Source organism: Naumovozyma dairenensis, chromosome 2, assembly GCF_000227115.2.
Source record: "Naumovozyma dairenensis CBS 421 chromosome 2, complete genome".
Lineage (NCBI taxonomy): Eukaryota > Fungi > Ascomycota > Saccharomycetes > Saccharomycetales > Saccharomycetaceae > Naumovozyma > Naumovozyma dairenensis.
Genome location: NC_016480.1, coordinates 214,569 through 236,179, shown reverse-complemented (window position 1 = coordinate 236,179; position 21,611 = coordinate 214,569). Strand labels below are relative to the sequence as shown.

General features: G+C 35.1%; 9 protein-coding genes across 9 annotated transcripts; 5 read left to right on the top strand and 4 right to left on the bottom strand.

The window, feature by feature from the left end:
• Positions 1-204: 204 nt before the first annotated feature.
• On the top strand, positions 205-2,601 carry AIM21 (Aim21p; the record flags this gene model as incomplete). The annotated part of the gene is made up of 1 exon (XM_003668330.1): positions 205-2,601. The coding sequence occupies one exon, from the start codon at positions 205-207 to the stop codon at positions 2,599-2,601; it is 2,397 nt and encodes a 798-aa protein (XP_003668378.1).
• An 849-nt stretch (positions 2,602-3,450) lies between these two features.
• On the top strand, positions 3,451-3,891 carry MPC3 (mitochondrial pyruvate carrier; the record flags this gene model as incomplete). The annotated part of the gene is made up of 1 exon (XM_003668329.1): positions 3,451-3,891. One exon carries the CDS (start codon positions 3,451-3,453, stop codon positions 3,889-3,891), a length of 441 nt encoding a protein of 146 aa, XP_003668377.1.
• A 458-nt stretch (positions 3,892-4,349) lies between these two features.
• On the bottom strand, positions 4,350-5,642 carry LSC2 (succinate--CoA ligase (GDP-forming) subunit beta; the record flags this gene model as incomplete). The annotated part of the gene is made up of 1 exon (XM_003668328.1): positions 4,350-5,642. One exon carries the CDS (start codon positions 5,640-5,642, stop codon positions 4,350-4,352), a length of 1,293 nt encoding a protein of 430 aa, XP_003668376.1.
• Positions 5,643-6,336: 694 nt separating this feature from the next.
• Positions 6,337-8,718, bottom strand: SDA1 (Sda1p; the record flags this gene model as incomplete). The annotated part of the gene is made up of 1 exon (XM_003668327.1): positions 6,337-8,718. One exon carries the CDS (start codon positions 8,716-8,718, stop codon positions 6,337-6,339), a length of 2,382 nt encoding a protein of 793 aa, XP_003668375.1.
• A 618-nt stretch (positions 8,719-9,336) lies between these two features.
• Positions 9,337-11,247, bottom strand: BRF1 (transcription factor TFIIIB subunit BRF1; the record flags this gene model as incomplete). The annotated part of the gene is made up of 1 exon (XM_003668326.1): positions 9,337-11,247. One exon carries the CDS (start codon positions 11,245-11,247, stop codon positions 9,337-9,339), a length of 1,911 nt encoding a protein of 636 aa, XP_003668374.1.
• Positions 11,248-11,650: 403 nt separating this feature from the next.
• Positions 11,651-12,304, top strand: CPD1 (2',3'-cyclic-nucleotide 3'-phosphodiesterase; the record flags this gene model as incomplete). The annotated part of the gene is made up of 1 exon (XM_003668325.1): positions 11,651-12,304. The coding sequence occupies one exon, from the start codon at positions 11,651-11,653 to the stop codon at positions 12,302-12,304; it is 654 nt and encodes a 217-aa protein (XP_003668373.1).
• Positions 12,305-12,650: 346 nt separating this feature from the next.
• SOL4 (6-phosphogluconolactonase SOL4) lies at positions 12,651-13,364 on the top strand (the record flags this gene model as incomplete). The annotated part of the gene is made up of 1 exon (XM_003668324.1): positions 12,651-13,364. One exon carries the CDS (start codon positions 12,651-12,653, stop codon positions 13,362-13,364), a length of 714 nt encoding a protein of 237 aa, XP_003668372.1.
• Positions 13,365-16,214: 2,850 nt separating this feature from the next.
• MGA1 (Mga1p) lies at positions 16,215-17,795 on the top strand (the record flags this gene model as incomplete). Its single annotated transcript, XM_003668323.1, has 1 exon — positions 16,215-17,795. The coding sequence occupies one exon, from the start codon at positions 16,215-16,217 to the stop codon at positions 17,793-17,795; it is 1,581 nt and encodes a 526-aa protein (XP_003668371.1).
• Positions 17,796-17,963: 168 nt separating this feature from the next.
• RIE1 (Rie1p) lies at positions 17,964-20,786 on the bottom strand (the record flags this gene model as incomplete). Its single annotated transcript, XM_003668322.1, has 1 exon — positions 17,964-20,786. The coding sequence occupies one exon, from the start codon at positions 20,784-20,786 to the stop codon at positions 17,964-17,966; it is 2,823 nt and encodes a 940-aa protein (XP_003668370.1).
• Between the last annotated feature and the right edge of the window lie 825 nt (positions 20,787-21,611).

Genomic DNA, 21,611 nt, shown 5'->3' with positions numbered 1-21,611 from the left:
TAAAAACAATAAAAGAGAACTGAGATCTGTCATAAACAACAACTATCGATTGATTGATTGTTTGTTGGTTTTGATGAGCAGCGACTATCGTAAGTCTTTGATTATTGGTTTTTCCTATTACTGCTAATTAGCTTTTTTGTTATCCATTTACAATACTTTAACGGAAGTATCATACCAAACTATCAGCAAGAAAAAAAGGGGATAATGTCGCAATCAGATTTACCTCATATCCCAGAAAGACCTCGAAGAAGGAAGACGTCACCAATGCAATCATCTTTATCACAAGAGGAACTTAACGAGGTTGAGCCATCACTTCCAGCAACAGGACAGGCAAGCGTTAAAGAAACAACTCCAAGTATTCCATCGAGGCGTCCCATAAGGAAGGCTCAGACGATCCAAACGATAGGAAACAACGATATTAATACTACTGATGTCGAAACTCAAATACCATTATTACCTGAACGAAGACCAATGAAACATTCAGTCACTGAAGAAATTGATAATCTTATTCAAAATACGGACTCTGAATTGAAAGAAATGGAAAATATGTTATCTTCTGTTCATGCACAAATTCCACATCCACCACGGAGACCTAATAAGAATCATGGCACTGCTACTTCTAATCATGGCCATGAGGAAAACATTAATAGTCAAGGCGATGAAAATGATACAAAACAACAAAATCTTGTTCATGAGATGGGAGAGGATGGGTTGCAAGGAAAAAAATCAAGTAACAAGTCTTTTTCTTCGATAAAGGAGCCCGTTCCCGATGGTAGCTCAGAAGGAAATGTTGTTGAAAGTATAGGAAACATTTTTTCTGAACCCATGTTGCAGACATCACAACCAAAAATAGCTGAAGAGGGCCAAGTTGATAATTCAATCGAGGTAACAGAAGGGACAAAAGAAGAAACTAAAGATCAAAGTGTTGATACTACAGATTCAGTAGCAATGCCATCCCCAGAATCCGAAGTAGTTACTACCGATCCTGCCAGCAAAGTAAAAGAAGTTGTGGAAGAACATGAAAATGAAAACAAAAATGAAGAGCAATTACAGGAAAAAGTTTACAAAGATGAAGACGATATTACAGTTAAAAATGACATTGCTACTTCTGGTATCAGTTCTAAAGCTGAACCAGCAATCACTCCAAAGATTCCGGAAAGAAGGCCAACAATTGGGAGAGTTGATACTCCAAAGATGGAGTCGATATCTCATGATAATATTGTGGAAGTTATTCATGCAGATGTCAAAGAGGAAGGACTCCAAGGTAAAGCTGAAACTGAAACTATCGAAGCAGTCCCATCTGACGATGCTACCCCAACAATACTACCAAAAATGCCTGAAAGAAGACCGGCTATTTCTAGTACGAATAGTAGTGCTAAAGAGGAGTCAATATTTGAAAAGAAAAATGAAGGCCACGATATAGTACCTCACAAGGAAGAGAAGGAAAACAAATCTGAAATGGAACCTAAAGTAGATATCTTATCAAATGTACCTGAAAGTACACCAGTCCATAAAGTGGATAATGAAGGGGAAGCAGTCTCAGAAGATATTGATACGGATTTGAGAACCGGACAAGAGCCGAGTGTGGAAGAACCTGCAGTCAGTCCTTCGAAGGGAAACGATGAATTGCTTTCTGAAGGAAAAGAAGAAGAAGCACCTGAAGAAGAAGCACATACAGAAGAAGCGCATAAACAAGAAGCACCTGAAGAAGAAGCACATAATGAAGAAAAGGTAGAACCGAAGATTCCTGAAAGACCCAAAAAGCGTGCACCACCACCAGTGCCTAAGAAACCATCATCAAGGATTGCCGCATTGCATGAAATGTTGAAAAAGCAACAAGAGGAAAATATGGCAAAAGTCAATGAACCATTTTCTAAAGGAAGTGAGAAAGAAAATGACTCAAAGGATACCGATAATGAAGGGAAAGCAGAATTTGTTAAGAATTTGAATGGGCTATTTGCGCTCCCTGGGATGGCACCTGGAGGGCCAATTCTAAATAAAAAATTATCACCTGATGCAGCCTCTAATGCAGTGGAAGAGCAATTGAACTTAAAGCAGGCAGAAGAAGCAATGGGGGATGAATCAACCGGTATGGGGACACGTAGAAGGGCAAGAGGTCCACGTGGTAGGAAGTTACCTTCCAAAATTGCTAAGACTGAAAAAATAGTTGATATTAAAGAAGATGAAAATGTTATCCAAATTTTCAATACCTGGAAAATTGTATGTCGTTCAGAAGGCGCAGTAGTAAAGAGTGATGGATTAGGATCTCTCGATAAAGAAGGAAAAGAGGGACAAGAAGAGCACGAAGAAGAAGTTGAGAATGATGATGATGAATTTATCGATGCCTTAGAAATAAAGGAGATCGAATCTCACCATGGAAAAAGGCACGTTAGTGAATCAGTTGCGATTAAGAAAAATCATACTGGGTTAGAGCTAGAAGAAGCTGTAGCTGATGCCATTGATTCACGAGACCAAGATGATTCAATTGAGATATTGGAGCAAGGTTTAGAAGATGAAGCGCAGAGTGCAATGGAGCGACAAATGATGGAGGAAGATAAGCCTATTGATGAGCTGCTGAAAGACCAAAGTGGTTTAAACTAGAGCAATAAAATATAATAGACTATATGACTAAAATATTTCATATATGAATAAATGTTAGAGGTTATAGTATGGCTTGTATGGGAGCAGAAAACACAAAGTGTATAAATCGTAAACAAGAAAATTTGTGTAATTTTATGGTGACAGTGGAGGTAAATTTGTGACGTTTTGAGAAAGCTCCCCACTGTGTGACGTGATGCATAAATAATTCAAGTACTTCGGTTCCGCGGATAGTGTCTCGACGGAACAACTTTGAGGGTTTATTTAAGGTTCCCGCGGGTGAGGGGTGGGAGAAGAATTGACTAAGATTTTTGAAACAATTTAACACAAAAGAGAGGAAAAGTTGAAGAAACCCTATCCCTACCATGAGGCCACCCCGTATATATTTAAGTGGTGATTGCATTATTGTACAATACGTAACAGTTTTACGTAACAATACCGCTAAAGCCGTTATATATGTATAAAACCTCCCTCAAACTTATAGTGTTTCTTCCTCGGGGGGGGGGGGCATTGAACAGCCGTACTACACACCCACACACCTCCGCTCTCAATACGTCATTTTAGTGGGAAAAGGACTTGTCCGTTTTTATTGGTAAAGTGAGTCTCTTACGCTGTTTCATCTTCCATAAGGCATCTATCTAGTAATATGTCTATGTCTATGTACATGTATGTGTATATGTAAAATTGGAAAAACTATATATCTTATGAGTTGGTTCGAGTAATTGAAGCGAAACGTTTATCCTACTACAGTATCTATCTATCTACCTATTCCATATAACACAACAAGTGAGAAACACACACAAACACACACACACATACCGAAACAACAAACAAACACACAAGAAATAAGACATGTCAGCCGCAAGATCAACGATAGGAACCACATTTAAAAGGTTTTGGAATAGTCAAACGGGACCCAAGACAGTTCATTTTTGGGCCCCCACATTAAAATGGAGTCTTGTCATAGCCGGTTTAAATGATATGCAAAGACCAGTAGATACTTTATCTGGAACACAAAATTTATCATTATTAGCAACCGGGTTAGTTTGGACTCGTTGGTCATTTGTCATTACACCAAGAAATTATTTATTAGCTTCCGTAAATTTCTTCCTAGCGGGGGTAGCAGGGACTCAAATGACAAGAATTATTAAATATAGATTGGAAAATGGTGATTCTAAGATGCAAGTTTTGAATTATATTGTTAATGGAACCACATCCAAGAATAAGGGAGATATGAATATAATGACGCATGATGATAAAAGTAGTAATAATGTCTTAGTGACACATTCATGAACAACAATAATACTATTCTTATGATAAAAAAACCCACCTTTAAGGTATTTCTTCAATTCATTTTATTTTTATGATAATAATATATATAACGACAAATATACATATATTCTTTTAATGATTGCATTTTCACTCCCTTTCTCGTCTACAATGTATGAGTATTTTGGTTCATAATATAAAATATACTAACTTATGTATACAAAAGAAGTCTTTTTGTTCCATCTTTCCTCCTTTATCTAATGAATATATTTAGGGCGGGCATATTTATCAACCGACTGATATCCTTATCTACCGTATTTACCCTTAGAGAAAGACGCAGTAGTGATTTAAGATTAGAATATTTAATATATATGAAAATAAGAGAATAATAAAGAAAGAATATATATAGGTAGTATAGTATTAAAGGTAATTTTTTTTAATTTTGACAATAAATAACAAAAATTTTTTTTTGTGGTTTTCTGTTAATGCTTACCATGGAATTTATTTGCTAATTCAACAGCTTTCTTTGCAGCAGGATCTAATTCATCAAATGAAAAGATTTTCACACCAGATTCTTTAATAATAGCTCTACCTTCATCTAGATTAGTACCTTGTAATCTTGCAATGATTGGAATCTTTAAATTCAAATCCTTTGCAGCAGCAACTAACCCTTCAGCTACCAAATCACATCTTACAATTCCACCAAAGATATTTACAAAAATGGCATCAACTTTTTCATTTGATAGAATCAATTCGAATCCCTTCTTAATAGTTTCAGGGGTAGCGCCACCACCACAATCCAAGAAATTAGCTGGGTCACCACCATATAATTTAATGACATCCATTGTTGCCATAGCTAATCCAGCACCATTAACCAAACAACCAATATTACCCTGTAATTTAACGAAATTCAATTCATATTTTTTAGCTTCAACTTCATTTGGATCTTCTTGCGTAATATCTCTCCAAGAATAAATTTCATGTTGTCTAAATTCTGCATTATCATCAAATCCAAATTTAGCATCCATACAAACCACGTCGTATTCCCCATTTTCATGCTTTTCAATTTCACTTATTGGATTAATTTCAATTTGTGTCGCATCTTTATCCTTAAACAATTTATAAAGATTTTGAATAGTTTTAGCCGTTTCCCTCAAATCAGTATGAGTGAATCCTAAACTCTTGGCAATCTCCATAGCTAATTCGTCATTAATAATTTCCTCTTTAACATGGAATTTCTTAATAGAATCTGGTTTTTCCTCAGCAATCTCTTCAATATTCATCCCACCATCACGAGATGCAATAATCAAAGGTAAACGAGCTTGCCTATCAAATAAAATGGAAAGATAACTTTCATGCAAAACATTACATTTTTCCACAATGAAAACACTAGACACTTTCTTCCCCTTGGAGCCACTTTGCTTCGTGATCAAATTATTCCCTAACATTTCTTGTGAAACTTGGAACGCTTCCTCTGCGGATTTAATCATGTGAATACCACTTTTGTAACCAGTGTTGAAATGGCCCTTACCACGACCACCAGTCAATGCTTGTGCTTTCACTACGAGGCCCGTGGAGGGGGAAAGTTTCTTAGCGGCTTGGAATGCTTCATCGGGTGTGAATGCTACTATTCCCTTAGCAGTAGGGATACCGTATTTGTTTAATAGTTCAGTGGAACGGTATTCATGAATTGATAAGTTTCTTGTCGGGGTAATTGTTAAGGGATGTGGGAATGGGAGTTTCTTGTCAATAATTGCTTTTGCCCTTGATAACATCTTGGTATGTATGTTTATGTATGAATGTGTATGCTTAAATCGTGATAGCAGCTGGTGTAATTGCCGTTCCCTTTCGAGGTAGTGTGTATGTGTGTGTTTCTTCGAGAATGTGTCCTTGTAGCTTATATATGCTCTATCTTTGCATCCAGGCGCTCTATCGATATAACATTCTTATATGTATATATGTATATGTGTATATGTGTATATGTATATATTAATACCCCAATATCACACGTCTCTGCGTGAACAGAAGAGTAAGTATTACTGGAAACGAAGCAGAGTAGGGGTATTCATGTAGGGCATCTTCTCCCCCACCCCACCCCCCCAAAAACGATTAGGGTACATTTCAGTGCATTATCATTTACATCGGGCGGCGGGGAGACGGCGCGGCGGTGTTAAAAATTACTCAACACTTCGGGAGAGCAAAGATGGAGAGGAATGTTTGTTTTTTGCGGGGAAGGGTCAGATCCATAAGAGACTTCTAGACCTCCATATCATGTGATGCGATGTGTAAAGACAAACAGCGACGGGTAAAACTGAACACAAATATAAGGATAACATTTCTGTAGTAGTAGCTTCACTTAGCTATCGTCAAAACAAGAGGAAAAACTAAAGAAGGAATTCATTCTTAATAATAATATACAGTGAAAAACATAGAAAGATAGGCAAATATATAATAACTATATATCTGTATCTATTTACCTTTCTTTTGTTTGGTGATATGCGCACGTAAAACTTTTTGCTTATCTCTCAATGACATCTTTTGTTTCCCCCTAACAGATCTCTTATGAATCATCATAACATAATTCTTCTTTCTAGCCTTTTCTCTATTCGTCGTAGAATGTGCATTTTCTCTTTTACCACGTCTACTACCAAACTTCTCACGGCCTTCACGACCTTCCATAGCTTGCTGTATCCTTTCTTCACGAGTTTGTTTATACTTAACTGGCCCTGTTAAAGTAGCCGCATCAACCAATTCTTCATTTTTACCTAAAATCTTCTTCCTATTGCTACTATTATCAACCCCCATTATCTTCGATACACTTTCTTCTGTACGTAGTTCTTTTAATTTGGCAAAATCTGCTGGGGTTAAGATTCTCGTTGACGCTAGTTCCCTAAACGCAGCTTCACTATCAAAATCAACTGAAATATTATCTTTTCCTTTTCTCTCTTTTTCTTCATCCTCTGACTCCAAATCAAGATCAGAATCTTCTTCTTCATCTTTACCATTTCCTTTCTTCGTACCATCTTCGTCATCATCATCATCCATATCAACATCGTATTCTTTATCACTTTCAACAGCAACCCAACCATTATCGTCATCATCAGATTCAGAATCAGAACCACTGTTTTCTGCAACTTCCCAATTGGCATCATTATCATCATCATCATCATTTTCACCTCCCGCAGCTTCTTGTTGCTCACGTTTCCATTTAACTAATAATTCAATACCTTGAATACCTTGAACATTATTTTCAACACCATATTGTGGTCTCCTTGATCTTTTATCATTACCATCTTTATTTAAACTTTGTAATTCTAAACTTGCAGTTTTACCACGATCTTTCTTCTTTAACATCTCTGGTGCAACTTCTCTATATAATGAAATTAATGATTTAGCTGCCATATTGACACCTTTAGCCTTAGATCCCTTATATTCCACTAAATCCTGTAATAAAGTTTCATCAATAGCCAATGGAGCACGAGAACATATTTCTCTAATAGTATTTAAACCAGCCGCAGCAACTTCTGAAGCAACACCATCTGACACAAATTCATCTGCAATCTTACGAACCATAACTGTTAATACTTCAGGTGGAACCATATCATGACATGCTTGTGCCGCAGCTGACATAATCCTAGTAACATCTCTTTGTTTTGGAGTTAAATATTTTAGGAAAAATGTATAAATCCCTAAGACCATCAACTTATGAGTACCAATTAATCTAGATAATAATTGCATTATACTAATCTTTTGCTCAATATCAAACTTATTAGATTTCTTACCTGATAAATGACCCTTGAATAATTTTTCAGCAAACCCTTGTGGATCTCTTAATAAATGAATGGCACTGAAATTCAAATACCCATTCGGTGTACCATTATTGTTCATATTCTTATTTTTCTTCTTCACAGTCTTAATGGCATTCTCCAATTTCTTACCACGTTTACCTGATTTCTTATTAACTTGTAACTTATGTTTCAAAGATTCCACATCAATTCCATCATTATCATCATCAGAATTTTCCTCAAAATTTTCTTCACGTTCTCTATCAGCATCTAAGAAAAACATAATCCCACTTAAGGCAACTTTAACATCATCATGTAATGCAGCTTGTGTCATAATTTCTACAGTTCTAGAATCATCCCAAATACCACGTCTCCATAATTCTCTAGTCAATTTAGCTGCCCATATACCTCTCCCATCTCCATCTTCATCTAAAAGATTGAAACAAATAGCTTGAGTAGACTTATTCAATCTTTGGTTTTTACTACCAACATTACATGACCTCATCAATGATACAACATTCTTATAAACTAAAGTTCTTAATTCTTTAGCATGAGAATTAACTCCCAAAGAATTACCTTGATTCGAATATGCAACTAATAATGGGAATAAAGTTTGAATCAATTCCTCCGCACTAATGACACTCTTGTTTCTTAATATAGTTAATGAAGTTAAAATCTTCTCTTTCAATTCAAATGGTAATGAAACATGATGTTCTAAGATTAATTGTTTTAATTCAGCTGGGAAATTCGCTGTCTCACGGGGGAAACATGAACAAACTTGCGATACAAATCCAATTAATTCCATTAGTTGAGTAGTGGAACCTTCTGAAAGAGAATTTGTAGTGGACACAGATGATGTAGTTTCATTAGTAGATCCACTCACTGTGGTCGTAGCAGTGGTTGTAGTTGTATCCATACCATTTAATAAGAATATGTCTCTTAGGGATTCATAATGGGAGTATTGTTGAAGAAACTCTTCGTGATATGATTCTGGATCTCTTTTAACTAAATTTTGTAAAAGGATGATATTATTTGGCAGAACAGCTGCTCTACTTCTTTTCACCATTTTTTTCCTATCTGTTTCGAATCTTCGAAGGTTTTGTTTTGAAAGAAAATCCAAAGCTTAACAATGATGAGATTCGTTTATTAATTTTCCAAAAACTACCTATTTTTGTGTGAAATTTCTATTTTGCTGATGGATGGATTATTACTATTATTATTCTTGATTTATTGTAAATTTTCACTTTTCATTAAAGCTAGAAAATTTTGCGCTGAGCCGTATAAGATGATTGAAATATGTTTAGGGCTTATTGAAATCAATTAATATGATTGTAGGGCTCCACATTGTACTACATACTAGGGCTAGTAAGTAAGCCCTGCATCGGTATATACTTGCTTAAATCCGGTCCATTACGCGCAGTGCGTGAGTATAAAGTTGATTACAGAAGCTATACCCTTACAAAAGGTTAAATGTATAACAGCCACTATTACAAGTCACATGTCATATTCAAAGAGTCATCATCTGTAAGTATTATGATTGTTGCTTTTGCATAGAATGATATCATTTATTTTAGAAAGTATTTAACCTATTTATCATATTGATTGGTCCATTATTTTGATTATACGATTCATTCCATTTTAGATGTCCATAAATGACCATCGTAGTTGTAAGAACGGTAATTAATTAACTGAATAAGCCATCAATGGCATCGTAGTTGATTTTTTTGGAAAAAGTTGCCTTTTGCAACATATTTTTAACGCTATCAGCTGCTGTTAAATCACCACTTTCTTCTGCTGCCTTCAGCGCAGCCTGTAACCCAGTTCTATCTTGAAATTGTGACATCAAGCCCATGGCAGAATGTGCTAAATTAGCTTTTGAATCAGGTTCTGTCTTAGCTCTCTTACGTGATCCACCATTGTTACGTCTTCTTTTCTTAGTCGCAGTATTACCAGTCAATAAATCTGCCTCTTCTTTCAACCTCTTGTTCTCTTGTTCCAATAAATAATCTGAATTGATACCTATCCATATTCTTTCTTTCAATTGTGAAGCTTCCTCATCTAATAATAGTGCATCTAATTCATCATCATCAACATCTTCAAGATTTTCAGGATCATCATTAACTTTATGTAAAAAAGACTCAGTTGTAGGTAGAAGATGTAGATTTTTAGGTCTGTATGGATCTCTTTCTAATGAGTAACCATCTATCTTATCTTGGAATCTTGTGTCTTCTTCATCTTCTTCATTATCATTATCATTATCATCATCACTATCACCATCACCAAGTTCTGCTCCTCTGATACTTGCTTGACCATCAATATTATCTTTCACCGCTTCTTCTGTCCCATCCTGAGTAGTAGCAACTCCGTCAGGAGTTTCTTTTGATAACGATTTAGAGCCTGATCTTGATCTTGACGTTGGATTTTCAGAGTTTCCATATAGATTAGACCCGTCAATCCCATGTGTTGATTTGATTCGTTGAATGGCACTTTCCCTTCTTTTAGAGAATTGTTTCAAATAGAATAATACTTCTTTAGATGATAATTCTTGTTCACCCAATATTTGACTTAGGATAGGATTTCTATTAACAGCATCTTCACTAGTCTCTAATAATTCATTTTCAGTTTCTAAATGCTCTTTAATCTTCTTTTCGTTCTTTCTATTCCTATTAAAAGATGGGGGGAAAGAAGTATTAGAACGACATCCTCCCTTTTTCATTTGTTCTTCAGTATTTGGATCAGGCAATTCTTCACTTGCTTTCCTGAATTCGTGGATAGATAATTTACCCGAGTTCGTGTTTTTAAATTCATTTAATCTTTGTTGTAAAGTTTCTTCTGCTACATGAGATACTGCAACAATCTCAGAATGAGTTCTTCTCAAATTATTCATCCTACAGGCAAGAAGAACACATGCACCTGCAATACCTGCCGGTCTTCTACCTTCAAACATCCAATCATGTGACATTCGTTGAGCCAACTTCACGGCATCTTTAACCACTTTAATCTTTTTGTCACCCAAGTCTAATTTCTCAGCAAAATGTTGAATAAATAAAGACGGATCTGCCAACGGTAACTTACTGATATGTAATCGTTTAACCATCTTAAGGAAAGTGGCACCAATAGAATAGACACTGACTTGTAATCGAGAAGAGAAATCAATCAACATATGATGAGTCTTTTCCTTTCTACAAGCAACATAAAGACACGAAGCGATAACATTCTGAGATCTTCTTCCTTGGACAAAATTATAAGCCAAAGCTAACTTATACCATTGGAATGCAGCATCTGTAATATATTCCGGGATACTCAAAGCATGGGACACAGCTCTTAATTTCCGTCTTGCATTATTCAAAGTATTTTCACGAGAATCCAAGGCACTAGACCCACCATGAGACATAAACGATGCATGAGATTGACCAGCTCCAATGAAAGACCCTTGAACAACGGCAGCCCCAGCACTTGTTTCACCAAAAGTCACTTCCGAGACAATTGGATTATCTTCGGAGACAAAACCACATGATTTACAAACTAAATCACTGTTCGCGTTCGAGTGATCTCTTTCAAATTCTGTCCCTTTACAACTCTTACAAACTGGCATACTTTTTGGTAGTATGATTATTCTGTGCTACGGTGTTCTCTTTCTCTTTCTATAACCCTTTCCTCTTCTTTTATTTTCTTTCTTGTTGTTGTTGATTCTACTTCTTTCCATTATATACAAACTTTCTACTTCAAAAATTTTCGGAACTTCGCGATGAGAACAATCGAAGAATCAAGGGCAAAGGGCAAAGACGAAGGGGAGAAATATCCAAGGATCGGAATACACAGTGAAAATAACTATATTCAATAGTAGAATTAGGTTCTGTAAGTTGATGAATCGTTAAGTTCTGAGTCGGCACTTTATAACAGTAAGCTTTAAGGTTGTGCAACAATTAAAAATTAGTGTCGTTATTTTTATAAAGCATAAGAAGAATACAAGTTAAAAAACAGACGAAAGAATAAAGATGACAGTCGTGTTATGGTATTGTCCTCCACCAGGCTCAACAGCCTATGAAACTTTAAATACATTGATTCAATCTATACAGACATTATTCCCCAATTCTCCTGTTTTTGAACCGCATATAACGTTAAACACTCATCTAACGGTCAGCACAAAAGATGATGTCAACAAAGTATTAACATATTGCGTAGCTGCGATGAATAGTATCAAGAAATCCATTGAAAAGGAAAATAAGTCATTAGTTCGAATGAATGGTTTTGTTACTGGAAAGTCATATTTCCAAAAAGTGAAATTATCATGTGAATTAGATAAATATCTACTAAGTATAGCACAAATAATTAGAGAATTGTTTGTGGAAAGTGAACAGAATACGGAATTAAAAAAATTGAATGCTCAAAATTGGGTTCATAATGATTTCAAACCTCATGTATCCTTATTATATTCTGATATATATCCTATTAGTCCTGCATTTACAAAGATTATACAACAAAGAATTGAAGATACTTTGGGCGTTAAGGTAATATCAAATGAGGCTGACGAGTGGAAATTTGATCAAATACCTAAAAATGTTAGTTGGGGAATTCCAGCCACTTTCAAAGTGGTAAACTGTGAAGGTCCTATAGAGGAATGGGAAGTTCTTGGAAGAACTGACATTTAGAATCGACTTGCTTTTTTATCAAGCGTTTATAATTTAACAAAAAACATAACCTACGTAATGATATAATGTTTAGTATATATTATTTGCTTCAAATTACAAATACCAGTACGGGAGCCTCTGACTTTGAATGAATCAATACTAAAAGCCAGAGTATTAATAATAATGAATTAGTGGCGTTCGCTCTGTCGCATTATATTAAATAGGGTTTTAAAAGAACTTACATCTAGACAAGAAGAGGAGAAAGAATAATATAAAAAATCTTGCATATTTATGTAAGAGGTAAATAGAAATGGTAAATATGAACTAAGAAAGACTAAGTTTATAGCGATCATATCGGAACTTTAAAATGCAATCAGACTTAGTTAAAAAAATAATCGAAATTCAAAATGAAGTTCTCAAGAAATCAGATCGTTTCAAAGTTGGAGTACTTCCAAGTAAAGGTTTAATCGATAAATTATCTGAAATACTGATCGATAAAATCGATGTTGAGTTATTTAAACAAATAAAATGGCCACAATGGGATATTTTCCTTTGTGAAGAGAATTTAGTTGAATTTAGTGATCCCTTAAGTCAGTACGGTCAACTTGAAAGAAATTTCATAGAGAGGATTACTCATAAAGGTGATTCTCTTAATTTCGGGCCAGTTGTGATCACCATTAATGAATCTATGATTGATATGATGCATGAAAATAAGGAAATTAAGATAGCCAAAGAATTTGATACATTTTTACCTCAGAGTTTGGACTTAATATTGACAGGATTTCATGACGAAGATGAGAAGGGTTCCAAGGAAAAAGAAACAATTAATGAGAGGGTACCAATAAGTGGACAATTAGAACTAATAAAGGATTCCAAAGCATCTGCTTGTAATCAATTAATTATAACATCAAAGTACTTCTTGAATTCTTCCAGAATAGTTTTATTGTCGTATAAGAATTTGGATATCGAAGACAATGATGAGGTAGAGCTGTTGAAAGAAATTTTTAAAGAAGAAAAACGCCTGTCAATTAAATATATTCAAACTGTAGCTAAAGGATCAGTAGAACATCTGCAGGTATGAGACAAGAAGGAAACATTTTTCTTTTTCCCTTATTTGTAATGTGATGGACAAGTCGTATGTATTCAAAGTTTTAATTATATACGTCATAAGAGTAAAAACCCATAGGAAGCTGGATTTCCATTACGGCACTTAATATTATTCAATATAACCCATTGGTCTTTGAAATAAGCTTAAGTTTTGATACATAATAGATTGTACACCTGGAACGAGGTATTTGACCGATTTGAAATATTCTCAATCCTAAGCTATTAGGGACAACTCTGTACCGACGGCGTTAGAGTTTGATTGTCAGCATTAGCGACGAAAAGGTAAAATTTTGAATTATTGGCCATGATGGTTTCATGAACTAAGTATTTGTATATTTTTGTGCAGGTTTATAGGTAAAGTTTTTAGTTTTTATTTATTCCAGAAAAGTTCAATCGGTCACATTACCAACCTGAACTTACGTAAGGTGAGTTGTTGCTTAGGAACAACTAACTCCAATAGAGAAATTGAAGTCAGAATTCCCTAGAGAGAGTCGTGATCCATACTTCTCAAATCCTGTACGTATGTACTTTCCTACCAAAGTACTAGCGCTTTTTACTACAGATGTCTTTGAACGTTTTTGTTTGCACGTAAAGGTATTAACTTAAGGTAAGTCGTTACCAGCATACATTGTCGCACAACGTATTTTCGTATTTTTTCTTGAGGTATATATTTTTATTTCAAATATGAGAAAGGCAATGAGTTGTTTCGAACTTTCCTGTAGCATTGTTTGCAACCAAATTATCACCTTTAAAAGGTTATTACTAACGTAATTACGTATAAACTACGGCTTGGCTCAGTCCCGTCTCCGAGTCTCAATCTGAGAAATGTTTCGCTAACTTCCTAGTTTTCAAGTTCCAGTTATGTATAAGGAGAAAAAGAAATCTATAATTGGATTAACCTTTCATGCGAACGACCCATTTAAAGTAGTTGTACGGAAGCATTTCTGTTAATAAGTATTTCTCCGAAGATTTTTGACAGTTACTGCCAAGCTAAACTCTATTACAAAATATAGTTATGTTAACGTTAGGTTATAGTCCGAAAAATCATGAAGTACTTAACCTAATTAAGGTTAACGTTCAATTTAATTCTTTCTGCTTGATAATTTACACAAAAAGTCTTTTTTACTTTCATGGCTGAAGTTTCGCAGGTTAATGAAGAAAAGAGCAAAGTTTAACCTTGGGCAAAACCTGAAGGCTTCTCCCTGAAGACTGTCAGCCCATACCTGTTGAAAACATTTTTTTTGGGGGAAGCTCTAAAGTCATCGGCGGTTAACATTCTTGATATAAAAACCTCTTTTGTTCGGTTCACCCTCCGCTGTTCCTCAGCGAGATTAAGCATGGGCTCGGCAAACCGTTCCCCGTAAAGAGGAAACCGGAGCTGAAGGAAGCCCGGCCAGCCAGCCAGCAAAAAAATAACGGTATGTAAATTCCTCTTTGAATTCGGTTCAAAATGGGCAACATGATAGTTTTCTCGTGCGCAAAAAGGTCTCCTCGGCGGAAGTGAGCGTCGGGCTCTTCATACTTCCGACCGTCTGACCACCACTGGAAGAATTGGGGGACAGACGGAAATCAGCGGGTGCGAGTTTGAGTTCGTGTTCTAGTTCGAGTTCGAGTTTAGCACCGCTAGGGTGAGAAGGGCACGTTCGGAATAAACCACGCGGGGGACCTACGAACGGTCACTGGAAGCCCGAAAAGAAAATCTGGTCTTTATTTTTTATGTACCGACTCGGTACACATTTTGGGCCTGAAGGTTGCGTCTTCCCCCCCCCCCGTTAGATTCTCACGGTATTGCCTGGGGCAAATACCGCACGCACATACTTTAGCTCTCCGCTACGTTGTTAGGCCCCACACCCAGTACGTTACTTCCCGCAAACATTATCTTTGTTGCTCGAGAAGACGTTAGCAAGTGCACAACAACTACTAAACCGGTTCCAGTGTTGCCTTCTGGTATTATTCACGTTAAAGACGACCTCATTTAAAAATTTGAGCTTGTATGAATGTACGTCTTAAAGGAGCTTTTGCTTTTCCTTTATGTGTGTGCGTGCTACTGCGTACGCGCGCATACACGTAGGGAAGGTTATTTGGATAGACATATTTTTTATACGTATTCTAGCCAACTTCAGCTTCACCACCATCAAGCTTTAGACATTCTCAACCACAGATGATCCAGCCCTCTTATCTGAACCTATCTCATCTCATTCATCTCATCTCAGCTCAGCTCAGCTCATCTCATCGTATCGTGTCACAATACATCTCACCACATCATATCTCTTGTCTTCTCTTCTATCCTTCTAGTATTTAACATTACATCGGAAAGTAAAAGTAGAACCTCATAATTGCTAAGGCCATATCTATAATCTACCTACGCGTTCTACTAGGTAAAGCCGCCATTACGTCCAACATTAGAGAGACAGTCTTTTTTTTTTTGGGTACCTCTGATTACGTACACCAGATATACTTCAGCAGCCAAAATTGAGAGCTTCATCGGAATCAAAATCATATATCATCATCACATCATCATAGTTATTGTTTAAAGTGACACAGGGTTTTTTCACTTTAATATAGTCTAGTCTAGCATAATCGACATTGAATTACGTAAGGTTACGTAGGTTTATTATACAGGACAAGAAGAGATTAAAGGTCGTACGTCACAGAACAAAAGTAAAATTATACTAAGGGTACGAATAATAATAATAATTAATCAATTCCAGAGTATCTTTACTATAGTTTCGTTTTTTGCTTCTTCTATTACAGCCAATTTGAAAGATTAAAACTGCCATTTGCTTGCTTGAGATCCTGTATCATACAAATTATCTCATCAATGATGCAACAACGAAATTTCGTTAACCAATTACATTTAATCTTACAACAAAAAGGTCTGCATCAATGGATACGATGGTATTCTATTGAAAAATCAATATTCTTACTAAAACCATACGATCCAAATTTTAGTGAAAAAGTTTTAAAGAAATATTTTAAACATGGTAATATTAGTAGTTTTGTAAGACAACTACACATGTATGGCTTCCATAAGATTTCTTCAAATGATCTACCCAATTCCATCTTAAATTCAAATCCAAATCCAAATAATAGAATTAATACAATTTGGTATTTCGCTCATCCATCAGGGTTTTTCACTCAAACTTCAACCAATGAAATATTGAAAAAAATTCAAAGAAAATCAACTGGTGTTGATAAAGATGGGGAGAAAAGGAAAAATATTCTATCAACTTTATCTGTTAGTTATTTAAATCCGAACCATCATACTCCCCTTAATACTTCTGACGTCCACGCTGCTAGTGTTGAAACGAATAATATCATCCCAAGTGAGAATAATAATACTACCAATAGCTTTACTTTGAAAAGAAAATCCGAAAATGGTCAATCAAAGATTAGTAGTACACACTATCCTGTAAATCAACTGCAACGATTACCTCTACCTCCAATATCTTCACTGGAAGGCTTAAAAAGCTCGGACGCAAGTGCTTTCCCTAATAATAAAAATGATAATCATTTGTTGAATTACTTTCCGGGCTATAATGAGAGTAATAAATTATTCAAATCAGAATCTCATCCACAATTGTTTCGAATAAATCCAGCTCCTGGAACACCTAGTAATACTACTACATCCACTCCATCAAATCGTCTATTCAACACTCCATTTCCTAAATGCGGATCTCAACCAGAAATCCATGGGAATTTTAGTTCGTATCTTAGTGATCAAAACCAAAGCCTAGATCAGCAGAAAGCACTACTTTCTCTTGCATCGTCACTATCTTCTTCATTAGCTTCTTCATCAACTTCATTATTTTCTAAAAAAGGTACCACGATACCGACAGATTCGTTGGCATCCTCTAGATCCTCACTTTCAATAGCGAATATACCATTTAAACCAAAAAAAAAGAACTTTGAAATATTTGCGAACTCTAACTCTAACCAAGATAATAATACGAAAAGTTCACACCTGAATATCATGAACACAATTAATAGTAATGAAGTGAAAATACGAAAGATATCCTCATTACTTGCCGAAGCAGAAAATAAACGGAAAATAGACAATAATACTTCTTTCCCTTTATCGCATGACAATGATATTATTCTGAACCCACTAATAAAGAAGGATGAAGGGCATAGTCATAACAATATCGCTCATGATAATAATAATAATAATAATAATAATAATGATAATGATACCAATGTGAAGGAAACAATGAAAATTAATATGGATATAATTAATGAATCGATCTTATTGATATCTACTATATTGGAAGATCTATCAACAAATTCAAATCCAGAAAATCAAAGGAATGATGAACCTCTCTTTGTGAAAATTGAAGAAAGATTGAATAAATTGAATTTAATGCAAGAACAATTAGATAAGTTAATTAAAGAGGAGGACAAATAACCTTTATATATATACTATATAATAACCACGTTTTAATGAGAAAATTTTATGTCGGATTATAGATTACTTTTACATGCGAGAAAAAAAGAAAAGGAATTAATTATGTAAGTTGGCTATAGCCACGATATATAGTTCATGGCCAAAAAAACACAAAAATACTTGTATATTTTAGTTCAATGGATGTGTAGTGGAAATACGATAACTCCAGTGGTTATTTGGTCGTGCGGTAGATCCATTTTGTTGTTGCTGTTGCTGTTGTTCTATCACTGCATTCATAAATTTCCTGTTGTATCTAATTTCATTCCCGTGATCGTTCCATTTCATATTATTATTATTGCTGGCACTGCTATTATCTCTAGCATGATGATGTCTCTTTTGTGCAAATGTGACCCCCAATATATTCGTAGGAGTAACAGCAACACCATCTGTACCAAGAATTGCTTGGGATGCATCTAATGGATTTTCAAAACATACAAATCCGTATCCTTTCGATATACCAATTTTTTCCTTCGCTTCATCAGCTCCATTAATATCCTCGTCCTTATCTTCTTCATGTTGTCCTAATTCGTCTTCAGATTTTATAGTCGAGCTATCATTATCTTCGTCTTCTTCTCTTTCCTTTAGTTCCTTATCATCACCTCTATCCTTTTGTTGAGTTTTATTTTTACTTCCACCTACTGTTATAACTTTCGCACTAATAATATTCCCATATTGAACGAAAAAGTCATATAAATCATCATCATCCCAATCTAATGGGAGGTATTTAACATAAAGGTTCGATTCTTGTTGGAAATATAAAGGAATGGGTAATTTTCCATTATTATTAATTTTCTCATTAATACCGTCAAACCCTGGTACTATATTATAATCTCTACTATACCCTAAATTTGAGGAACCCGCTGTATTTGGATTATAAGTATTATTATATCCATAATTATAAGTATAATTTGGCATGTATCCATATCCAAAGTTGTTAAAATAAAACATGGGATTTATAGGATAATCATTTTGACTTCGTTCATCTAGATCGTCATCTTCCTCGTCTATCTCGCCCTTTTTATCCTTGTTCCTTTTCGATAGGGCACTAGAAGATGACGTCGGAACATATACTGTTGGGGAAGCTTTTGAGATGAGAGACGGGACAGATATTCCTGGTCCCATCATATTCGGCTGAGGAATAGGAGATAATGCTAAAGGTGGGGGTGGTGGCGGCGGTGGAACTACTCCACCAACTGTTAAGTTATCTAATAACGGCGATAACCCACCATTATCAAAGGAATCGTTCCTTGGGCCACCAATAGGTAGTGGATATGCATATGTATAACCATTTGCATTCGGCGAAAATGGTGGAGCCATTGGTAATAAGTTAGTGGTTGGTGGTGAGATAGGATAATTTGGTTGAAAAGCGTAGGGATTACTATTATTATTCTTGTAATATTGACTATTATTGTATGATCTATTCCTTGGAATGAATGGCTTTGAATTGTTATTACTCAATCCACTTAAGCTTGCGTGTCTCGATGAAGATGAGATCGATGACCTGGTAATATTATAAGCATCATCACCTTCTTGTTTTTTACTGGTGGCATTATGGCTGCTATTACCATGAATTGTGAAAGAATGAGAATTATGACTAGTGCCTTCATGAATAGAATTCTGAACCGCCTTATTCACTATTAATCTGCTTCCGTTCCATTCATAATTATTAAATTTTGCTATTATTTGGAGTGCTTGTTCATGATTCAACACATTAATGAATCCATACCCCTTTAAGGGTAAAGCGTTTTCTGTACCACTTTTTGTCAAATCGTTTACATTATCAGATTCAAAAACTTTTGCATTAACCGTACTTTGATTCTTAATGTAAGTAACATCATGATTATTCTGTATCCTTGGAAAATAGTAAGACAAAATCTCGAAGTCTGGTATTAATGGTAGTAATTCACTTTTTATTTTTTCGATTATGATTTCGGGCGTTATTCGATAATTAAATTCATTTGTTATGGATTTATCTTTATTCTCAGTTTCTCCACTTTCTTGTTTCATATTATTTATCGGGAAATTTCCAATAAATATACATTTAAATTTTCCATCGTCATTATTTTCTCTTAGTTGATTCCATTGAATCCGTTCACGTTCCTTTCTTTCTACATGATAATTCAAAAATAACTTCGAGCCTTTGAATAGTTTCCCGTTCAGTTCATTAATACAGTTTGATGCCTGTGAACCCAACTGGAAAGAAACAAACCCGTATCCTGTATTAGAAAGTATTTCACTATCATTATTGCTTTTGTTATTTTTTGAATTATTCTCATTCTGTAATAGTTTAAGTGATGAAATATGGCCGTATTTACAAAGATAATCAGTCATATTCTCAAGCGTCATATTCTTATTAACTCCGCCTATGAATAAATTGTTCGGATGTGTCAAAGCACGTTTATTCCAACTTATTGACCATTGTATAAGTTCTTTAACAGAATCATGATCATCTTTGGATAACAATGATTGAACTGCCTCACACGCCTTAGTTAGATTGGTTTCATTATGTAACTGAGCTTGCAGGACTAAATTATAAAAAAATTGTTCATCCTCCTCATGTTTTTCTTCTTGTTCGATTTTATCCTTTCCTATTCTAGTAAATTTCTGAATTTCCTCGTTACCATTTTCAAATTTATAGATATCTTTAAATTCCTGTAGAGTTTCTAGTCTTTTAGTATCATTCAAATACTGATAGGATTCAATTTCGTTCAAGGGTATGATATAACCATGGTTCTTCAGTAGTAAGTCCTTCAATTGCTGGTCGATATCATATCTCACATTGTTATCTTCCCACTTGAGCCTAATTGTCAGTGTATTTGTATTTGCCAATTGTTCTAAAGGTAGAACGTTACTGAATTGTGTGGAGGTGGTAGAGTGACCGGTTGTGGGACCATCTTTGTTATTATTATTGGATCTTTTGTGATCAGATTTTGTCTTGATTTTCGAAGCCATTGCGTATTCTTTTTCTTGATCGATATGATGATAGACGTTATTTTTCTTCGAATAAGGAAATGTTTAACGAATTACGTAAATGATAATAAATTGATTGATCTAATTGTTCTTGGTATACCTCCTATGTTGTTCTTTTTTTAGTCTGGTTTGGTTTCTCAATGGAATGATAGATAGTTAAACAATTATTTGGTTCCAAAAAAACAGCAACTTCAAAGCTACGTATAATTGTTGGTTATTTCCAGCTGCTTTGGTCTTCAAGAAGAATGTCGTGAAAGGTAATGAGGTTAAGTTATATAAAATGAGGTTGTCTGCTTCTTGCTACTTGAGGTATATCAAGATATGTTAGTAATGGGAGTAAAGTTACAAGAATGCTAGAAACCAATCACTGAAGTTAATGGTTCTAATCACCAAGACAGAAGGATACGATTCAATAAGATTGTAGTGAGTTCCTTCCTGACGATGTACGTGTGCTAAACCAGTTGAATCTGTAACAGTTGATCCTGCATAATTAAGTTTCCAAGTAGAGAAGGTAAAAAAAAATAGCTCAAAAGAGGCTACCTGGGAAAATTGAATAAATTAGCGGAAATATTCCTGAACGGACGGATTTTTGTTAAATGTAATGATGCAGGAACGCGAGTTAACTATATAGTCTCAAGCCGTATTCAGAGCCTTATATAAACTGGTCACCTTCCGATCTGAAGAACTGAAGTTTTCTCTACCAGTATACCTAACTTACCAGATATAACTTTAAGAGAAAGTCCTCGGTGCAGGTTTTTCTATCCGGTGCTTTCTTCTTTTTCAAGATTTCCTGCCTTCGAGATTGAA